The sequence below is a fragment of the Malus sylvestris genome, chromosome 13 (genome assembly GCF_916048215.2).
Source record: "Malus sylvestris chromosome 13, drMalSylv7.2, whole genome shotgun sequence".
NCBI classification, from domain to species: Eukaryota; Viridiplantae; Streptophyta; class Magnoliopsida; order Rosales; family Rosaceae; genus Malus; species Malus sylvestris.
In genome coordinates, this window is record NC_062272.1 from 764,751 (window position 1) to 774,314 (window position 9,564).

Genomic DNA, 9,564 nt, shown 5'->3' on the forward strand with positions numbered 1-9,564 from the left:
ATATGGTACCAACAGTTATAATATCTTATTTTCTAATTACCACAAGAAATATCTGTCAAAGGAACCGTCGATAATCTTCCTTTATACGGAAAAGAATTTTGATGTTGTTTCAATCGTGGTATAATCAATTTCGTCTGGTTATGACATAGATAGACGCAAGTACTTACTCTTAAATTTCAGGTAGACGGGCCATGGGTCCACTCCAACAACACCGATACTGTCCCCACTTGGGCACCTGCTCAATCCGTCAGGTGTGAGGTTTAGGTGTGAGGTTTTAATACAAAAGGCCTCGGTGTTAGTTAGAGTGGGGTAATTCTATTTAAAGGGTTTGTTCTCAAGCTTTGTGGCCGATGTGGGACAGAGGAATTCTAACACTTACTTCATTAATCAGTGTGGACTAAGTCACTTATGAAATTTCTCTGTAAATCAGTCTGATGATAAAATGTAATTTTACTGCAAAGTCAATTTTTGTTAGAAAAGTTAGTAAGTGGGTAATTTGTTTTACTTTTATGTTATGGTATATGGTATCTTTGACATTTTATGTCATAAGTTTACTATTATGATATCTTTAATATTTTGTCATAAGTTTACTATTATGATGAGGATTAAGATTGTTTTCCTATTTGATTATTGCTTTCTTGTTTCTACAAATAAGGATTAAGATTATTTTCCTATTTGTCATAAGCTTAATTGCAATCAGTTTATCGTGTTTCTTTGATTTGTTTACAATTTCAACTCTTAAAATGCTACATCTAATTGTAATTGAATTTTTCATATACTAGCCAACCTAATATCAGATCTGACCCGGTATGGCCTCTATGGCCTTCCAATACTTGTCGAATTACATCCAATCTTGTAATTGTCTCAACTTGGCTTTAGGGTATTTCACTCCAACAACATCGTTCATTGAGAAAATTTGGCTGTTCAAAGTTCTCTTAATTAGTTTAACATATATACTTGTATATCCTAAAAGTGAAACAGAGAGAGAGAGAGAGAGAGAGAGAGAGAGCGAAGGCATATATGATGGGTGCAGAATGAAGGGTTTTCTGAATGTAAAGGGTAGAAGACACGAAACAAGAGGACAGAGAGAGAGAGAGATGGGAAGAGGTAGGCCTACAGAGACCAAAGGTGGCCCCCATTTCACAGTCCCCGCATAAAACGACATACATTAGGCTGCGTGAGCAGCATGAACAGCGACCCCACCGCCCCTCCTCTCCCTCCCTCTCTATTCATCCCCGATATTTTAATTTCTTTTTCAATTTTAATATTGGTAAATATTTTTAATTTACAGTAAGAGAGAGAGAAAGAGTGCATGTATGTGCATGACATTAAATGAGAGGAACGCATTAGAGCGTTTTATGAGATGAGTTTTATTTTTTATATCATCATCTAAAAAAAAAACTAGATAACTCTCTCTCTCTAGCTAAGGAGAGGAAGAAAAAGAAGAAGCTGAACAAAGGCCGCCTTGACTCTCTGCGTCTTCTCTCTCTGTGTGTATATATATCTTCATCTTTTCCGGATTTTAGCTGTCGTCCGAGAAGATGCTTATTAATTTTTTCCTCATAATTATTTGTTCTCTGCATCCCTGAAGCTGTAGCTACCTAGCAAAAGAGCGTTTGACTCAGAGAATTTTTATTTTACTTAATTAGCTATATAGCTAGGTTTACTATGTTTCTAGTATTCGAGGAGCTAAGAGTCTAAATTTTTTCTGTGGGTTGTCGGTTATATAGTACCTTGAGTCTTTGATCGTTTTTTGAGTGCGTATAGCTCAAAACAAGCTGAATAATTAAGAATAATATTAATTGTTTTCTTTACCATATATATATATATATATGGCGGCTGCTTCTTCATCGATGCCATTCTTTGGAAGTAGTAGCAGAGAAGAAAACCAAAGCCAGATGACTTCGTCAATCCTTCCGCCTTCCTCAAATGCTACCGCCTCAGTCACAGGCACAGCCCCACCACCTCAAAAGAAAAGGAGAAATCAACCAGGAAATCCAAGCAAGTACCTCTTTACTTTTCATGATCATCAATTCTTTGTACACATTTATCGATTTATATAAGATTTCAAAAAAGAAACCCTAAACGAACCTTTGTGAACTCTTTGGTTTGATGAATTAATGGTTGTTAGTTTCTTTGAACTTACTCCTCTATCTGGCTCTGATTTCTTTTCTTTTTTTTTGTTAAATATCATAAGTTTTCTTTTATTATAATTTGGGTATTCTTTAAAATTTCAACAAAGAAAAAATGTTAATTTTATTTGGCATTTTTCCCTAGCAGATCCAGATGCGGAGGTTATAGCACTATCTCCCAAGACGCTAATGGCGACAAACAGGTTCATATGTGAGGTGTGCAACAAAGGGTTCCAAAGGGAGCAAAACCTACAGCTCCACAGAAGAGGACACAACCTGCCTTGGAAGCTCAAGCAGAAGACTAACAAAGAACCTAGACGCAAGGTCTATCTATGTCCGGAGCCGTCATGCGTTCACCATGACCCCTCTCGAGCTCTCGGAGACCTCACCGGCATAAAAAAACACTACTCTAGAAAGCACGGCGAGAAGAAGTGGAAGTGCGACAAGTGCTCCAAGAGGTATGCCGTTCAATCGGATTGGAAGGCTCATTCTAAAACGTGCGGAACTAGGGAATACAGATGCGACTGTGGCACTCTATTCTCAAGGTAAATTAATTAGTAGTTACTTGATTTAGTATCTAGCTCCTAATTATTGTTGATTTCAATCATTCATTCATCGATACATACATTCATTCTGGAGATGTTCTCAAAATTGATCGAGAGGTACAGGCGGAGGTTTATGGGTGTAATACTAATAATCCTCTCTTCTTGGGTAAAAATAGGTGTCTCGCATACGACTATAGTGATCCTTTTATTGAAATTAATCAAACGATTTTTCAGTCTTTCCCCATGAGTGTGCTTGTGTCTGTGTCTGGGTTAATCTGGCAGGACTGTTTCCACGTGAAAAATCTGTGACAAACTGGCATTGCAAGGTTATGTATGTATATGGAGGTTTCAATCACAATTACAGAGAGAAAAACAAGAAAATCATCTATTTATCGATCCTCGAAAACAACGCCCATTTTTCTTTCATCTTTTTGATACTCATGTGTGTAGTAGTAAAAATGATGAGTCGGATTATACAGACTATCAACAGAACATATATATATGGACATGGAAGTAGTGGAGCTATGGAAGGGGAAGAAAGAGCATAATATTAATGTTACTGGAGGGGAGGGGAGGTGGAGCTACTAGCTAGGCTTTATCTTTGTTGTCACATATAACGAGTTGGATGTATATGTCACTCATGAGTTTTGTTCTCTTTCTCGTTGGATTCATGCAATCAGAGCTACAGCTCTTCCCTTCCAGTCCAAGTACTCCTTCCCATGAAATTAAAACGTACACTGATCATGGGACCAACATTCAAATTTACATAGATGCTCTCTCTCTCTCTCCCCCTCGCAGTACTGGTCCAACACCATATTTCTAGCTAGAAAATCGCTTGACAGTTCTTATTCTGATTTGAAATTTTACAAGTCACGTCAGTCGTTCAATGATTAGGGTGACGAGGTTTGTGGACTTGTGACTATCTAAAGGAAGTATTGTCTGTGAAAAAATAATTGAACAATGGACCGTTCATGGTTTCCTGCTGTAGTGAAAATTTTTCGGGCCTTCGTTATTGTTCTTGTAGTTTTTTGTTTTTTTTTTTTCCGTATATTTATTCACCGTAGTAATTTTGAGTATCCTCAGTGGGCTCTCTAAATGAAAATTTAGGAAGGATTGAATATTTCCTTCTTCAATCACACTCCCTATCATGCTCCTAAGATAGCAAAATTTCAAGGAAATACTAAATCTACGGAGTGAGAAAGGAGCTACTAATTAAGAACTCCTAGCATTAATTACTATTTTTAATAATTTTTTAAGTAATTTTTTTATTAGTTCATATTTATTATGACTCCCAGAAAATATGATTAAAGTAGAATTTTTTTAGGGAGATTCTAAAATAGCTTTCTAACATTTAGTTAAAATTTAACATAAAATAGAAAGTATAATTGAAGATGCTCTTAGTACTGCTAATTGTCATGGAAAGATAAACTTTTTCTTGCCTTTTTTTTTTTTGTTCAAGTTTATTACTTTCTAGCACTATAACTTTTTTTCTTTCTCAAGCACTAGTTACATTTTAACTTAAACGGATAAAAATGATCGGTATTCAACTATTGTTTTTATCTGGATGCATCATATATGCATGTCACCACCACATATATGATATATATGTCTTGTTCTTCTATATATACATACATTTTACTGTATATATATATGTCCATGAGATGATGTGATATGATGAGGCCTTTCCTTTCCATTTCTTTGTGTGATATACAGGCGGGACAGTTTTATCACTCATAGGGCTTTCTGTGATGCACTGGCTCAGGAAAGTGCAAGGCATCCTTCAAGCTTAAGCACAATGGGCGGTAGCCTCTATGGAAACAACCGTATGAGCTTAGGTCCATCCCAAATCCCCTCACTCCAAAACTCAACCCACCTCCCTAACAACATGTTGAGGTTAGGGAGTAGCGGCAGCGCAAAGTTTGAGCACCTCATCCCGCCATCAAATCCGTCTTCGTTTGGATCACAAGCCATGCCTAATTCTCCCAATTTCTTCATGAGAGACATTGCTAACCAGCAAGGGTTTCAAGATCAGCACCAATTTCCAAACAAGGTATTACATGGACTAATGCAACTTCCTGATCTCCAGAGCAACCCTAACAACAACAGCAGCTCACCCTCATCGAATAGCGCTGCCAATCTCTTTAACCTGAGCTTCTTTTCTAACAATGGTACCAGTCGCAGCATAACTCCTACTGATCATCAGTTTAGTGATGGTAATGGCGGTGGCCAAGGGTTTAGCATGAGTCATGACCATCAAATTGGGTCGGGTTCTCTACCATCTCTCTATGGGAATTCGATGCAACACGAAGGCGGCATGGCTCCGCACATGTCTGCCACTGCATTGCTTCAGAAAGCTGCTCAAATGGGTTCGACTACAAGCACCGAAAGCTCGTCTTTGCTTAGGGGATTAGGTAATTCGTCAACAAGAGCAGCTAAATCCGGAAGGCAACTAGTGTCAGCGCCCTCGAGCGTTGGAGTCAGTTTTAGTGGTGATCATCATCACAGTACTAATGGGGGTGAACAATACCACTTGAGATCGTCACAGCAGGTGGAAAATGAAAACCATCTTCAAGGATTAATGAACTCTCTTGCAAATGGCAACTCCTCGATTTTTGGAGGCGGGGGACTGGATCATAACAACTTTGGCGGGTTTAGTAGCGGCACTACTGCTACTAGAGTTAGTGCAATGGATCAACAGCATAATAACCCTAATTATGATGAGGCTAAGTTGCACCAAAATTTGAGTGTAAATTTTGGAGGGTCTGATAAACTGACCTTGGATTTTCTTGGTGTTGGAGGCATGGTAAGAAACATGAATGGTGGCCATGGATACTCACAGAGAGATCATCAACAACAACAACATCATGGCATCAATATGATCAGCTCCTTAGACCCAGAGTTGAAGTCAACGCAGGCAAGTCAACTCTTTGGAGGCACCACACTACAGTGAGCCTGCTAGATCGAGGAACTAAAATTACGTTCATGGTATAGGTGAGAGAGTCGATCCTTTTAATATGTAGGAAAAAATAGAAACGGTATCGATTAATTACCAACTCTAGTTGTCTTGACCCCCAAGCATTAGGGTTTCTTGAGTTTTATTTCTATATGTGCATGCCTTAAGGACCACACTAATGGATGTCCAGTACTTTCATCGGTTACTATATTATGTATAATGTGGTACCTTAATTACCTGCTTCTATATTTGGCGATAAAGGAATCCTAAATTAATATTTATCCTCCCTCTTTTGTTGACCAAGTGGTGCATGCTTAATTTTCACATAATAAAATATAAGCATCTAATTATTAATTAGTAATGAGATCGATGCTTATAATTAAATGTGGGAAAATTTTACTATTTGTTGTAAACCGCATGATGTGGCAGTATATGTATGTTGGGCTTTTTTTTAATGTTTTAAACGAAGAAGTCTCACCATCAACCGCCACATCGTGTGGTTTACAACATAGTCTAAAAATTTCATCTCTCTAACATTTTTCTCAAGTCTGTATTAATTAATTTAATATTGCACATATGTATGAGGTAAGCCATGTTTGAGTTGTATATGTAATCAGAATGTCACAGCATCAGATATGGGCTAGCAGCTGAGCAGGTGCTGTTTGCCCAGAAAATTCAAAATGGATACATTCCAACATAATGGACAAGTTAGAGTTTATTTCTTATTTGTCTGGTTACGAGATATCCCTAACTAATAAGATATTATTGGTATTGCCATGCATCAAGAACAAAGAATCACATAAAATAATTTGAATTTATAAGAGCTAGAGGAGAAGCTCGGGGCGACGAGTTATGTATGCCAAGTTGCCCAGTACCCCACAATATAAACTACGCAAACGAATTCGTTCGGCTACCTAATACCTAACCCTAATGCCCACTTCTACAACCAAGTACAAAACATTGCTTAGTTTTTTAGTATTTAATTAATTAATCGTCCCTCCCTGGCGTTTTCCAACAATTCTTTCCATTCTAATTCGATCCTTAAGCTGGTATTTGAATATTTAACTTCACAGCTACTGATGATAGATATATAATTAGATATTTTACATTGAATTTAGACATTTAATTAATTTAATTTACGAGCATATGCATGTGTGTTGCCATTGGGTTCTGGCCGTGTAAATAGTATACTGCGCAACCAGAGGCAGGAGCAGAAATGATATATATTATGAAATATTCGACAATATATAACTTAACCTTATGTAATTATTAGGAAATTGATGGATGATGATAGGGCTTTCTACTATTGTCGTAATTGTTGTCTCTTCTATCTTATCACGAATCATATATAATCATCCCGTGACTCCAGCGTGTGGATGCCTTTTTTCTTCTTTTATTCAAAATTTGAATTCCTGCCCTATTTTGACTAAACACAAATATGTTTGGAAGAAAAAATAAACAAAATTATTTAGTTCATGAATATTCATTAATTCATTTAACTAGCCTGAAAAGGAATAAGTAAATTTATATATAGGGGAATGAATTTTGCATGGACTAATAAGTATAAGTTTGAGTTACTTCTTATATTATCAATTAATTTTATGGTGGAATCTCAACTTCCTTAATAATAAAATTGAGAAAATAAAATAAAACTGAAGAGAAACTCTGTCTTAGACAATTTCTCCAAAATCCTCAATCCCCAGTTGTGTCTTTTGAGGGATAAAAGAGTTCTACTCTAGAAACCCTCAATGACCACTAGTTTTTTTAGTGTTTCTACTCAAATTTTTCAGACTTGTGTATTTTTTTAAGGTACCTATGTATTTTATTTGGGTATTTATCAACACTATATTGGATGCCAAAATTTCAAATTAAGAACCGGAAAATAAATGGAAATTAGGTGGTGAATGAAGAAAAATTGTTCTTACATGGGGTTTCTAATAATTTCCTAAACATAAAACCCGAAATTGAATAGGTTCATTGAGCCTCCCTCATCTTAATATATTAGACATAATATTGTTAAGTTGAAGACAACAGTAATACTAATTGTGGTTAATAGTGGTGCAAACTTGTACCTCTCGAGGGAAAGACGCGTTGAAAGTGTGCGAAAAAAATAATCACACAATTCCCGGCCTTCATAGTAGTAGGAGACAATTGGATACAACTTTGGACACTCTCATGGAACTTATGCCATATATTAATTAAGAATTGATCAGAGTCAACCAAATGAAAATAAGAGAAGAGAGAAACATACATGTTTCAACGCAGATGTCAACAGAGTTCCGTGGATTTATGTTTTTATGTGTATATACAAAAAGAAATAATACAATCTTGTCGATCTCTGTATTTCTTTCCACCCTACGTTGAGTCCATGAGGGTGGGATTAGGCTTCAAAACTTGTATCTTATTAATACAAAGAATTGACTACATCTCTCTCTCTCTCCATATATATATAGACATCAAGCAATAATCATTTAATAATTTAACATTGCACTAACTATTAGTTTGGCTTGGCTCTACAAAGTAAGTTCATGATTTGAATTGTTCATTGTTTTAAGTCACCGTTCATAAATCGTTATTGTAAAAATTCACTCAAATCGGAAATTGTTTTACTTTTTAATTATTGTTGTGAATATTTCGTTGTTTGTGGACAACATTGTGTTTCTCTATTTATCAGTTTACAGTCAGATAACTAATCGATTTCCAATTTCATTGAATTTTTGTAGTATTGGTTTGTCAATGATATATAACCTAAATAGTCATCAGTTTAGATTATAAGAAATATGTGTCGCTAATTAAAATTTGAGCGCTCTTATATATTTGCGCTAGTACTACTGCCACAGCACTTGTATAAGATGTTGATAGTTAGTATCTAATTTGTACAAATGAGTGTGAACTTTATTTGTAACCGCGTGCAAAATTTTGCTGATACCTCTCACAAGGCACACGTCAAATCCAATATTATGAACAATATATATGTTAATCTTTGGTAATATACAAATCATGCATTTTCCTGTACTCGTCCAGAACGCAGCTACTGAAGTATTCTTAAACTTTAAGAGGCACGAAAATGTACAAACACAATTATTGTCCTCTTCCCTTATCCAAAAATATATTGTCGTCTTCTTTTCAATTAGTTCGTGATATAATTCCTATGGCATTTTCACATATATGTGCTTTTGGTCAAATTACGATTCAAACATTTTATCATCATTTAAGATGCCGATGCACAAGAGTCTTTTTTTCCCGAATAAGATGCCATGTGTCATAAAAAATTTGACTTCCAAACAAAATCAAGGCAAACTTAAGAATTCATTTTTTTATTTTGCTAGTTGTATGCAAGGTTCTAAAAGATGCTAGGCACTAGTCGGGCGGTGTGTTAGGCGCACTAAGCGGATTTGAGTAAATGTATTATATATTATATAAATAAGTGCTTATTTATACTTAAAACAATACATAGTTGTATTGAGATATATAAATTGTAAAATAAAATGATATATAGATTAATGTATTATAACATATTGAAAAAATGAAGAACAAGCATATAATGAGTGCTCATCCAACAAAAATAAAATGTAAAATAAAAGTTATTGAGTTTCTGTCTAAGTGAAAGTCACAACCTAGGTAGGTGCCTAGTCAGGACTAGGTGGGCTAGACGGGCGCTAGGCGGGCTAGGCGGACGCCTAAGGAGGACTAGGCGGCTGCCTAGCGCCGTTTTTCAAACAATGGTTGTATGTATGTATGTATGTAGTGGCAGATCCAGGATTCTAACATCCGTGTGGTCCTAATCAAGGTACGCTAGGCGCTATAGTCAGGTGGCGAGTTGGGGCCAAACACCTATGAGCCTAGATAAGGCATAGACATGACCCCAAGCGGACTAGGTAGATTTAAGTAAATTTATTATATATCATATAAATAAGCGTCAATGTACATGCAA

The 9,564-nt window shown here is 36.1% G+C and overlaps 1 protein-coding gene across 1 annotated transcript; it reads left to right on the top strand.

The window, feature by feature from the left end:
• Window positions 1-1,356: 1,356 nt before the first annotated feature.
• Window positions 1,357-5,911, top strand: LOC126597302 (protein indeterminate-domain 6, chloroplastic-like). The gene is made up of 3 exons (XM_050264088.1): window positions 1,357-2,001; window positions 2,281-2,677; window positions 4,391-5,911. The coding sequence occupies exons 1-3, from the start codon at window positions 1,833-1,835 to the stop codon at window positions 5,625-5,627; spliced, it is 1,803 nt and encodes a 600-aa protein (XP_050120045.1). The 5' UTR covers window positions 1,357-1,832; the 3' UTR covers window positions 5,628-5,911.
• Window positions 5,912-9,564: the final 3,653 nt, after the last annotated feature.

What these genes read in the sequence shown, in the direction of transcription:
- LOC126597302 (XM_050264088.1), top strand. Translation starts at nt 1,833, where the DNA reads ATGGCGGCTGCTTCTTCATCGATGCCATTCTTTGGAAGTAGTAGCAGA. An exon ending in AAATCAACCAGGAAATCCAA is followed by an intron (nt 2,002 to 2,280) that starts GCAAGTACCTCT and finishes TTTCCCTAGCAG; the next exon opens with ATCCAGATGCGGAGGTTATA. An exon ending in TGTGGCACTCTATTCTCAAG is followed by an intron (nt 2,678 to 4,390) that starts GTAAATTAATTA and finishes TGTGATATACAG; the next exon opens with GCGGGACAGTTTTATCACTC.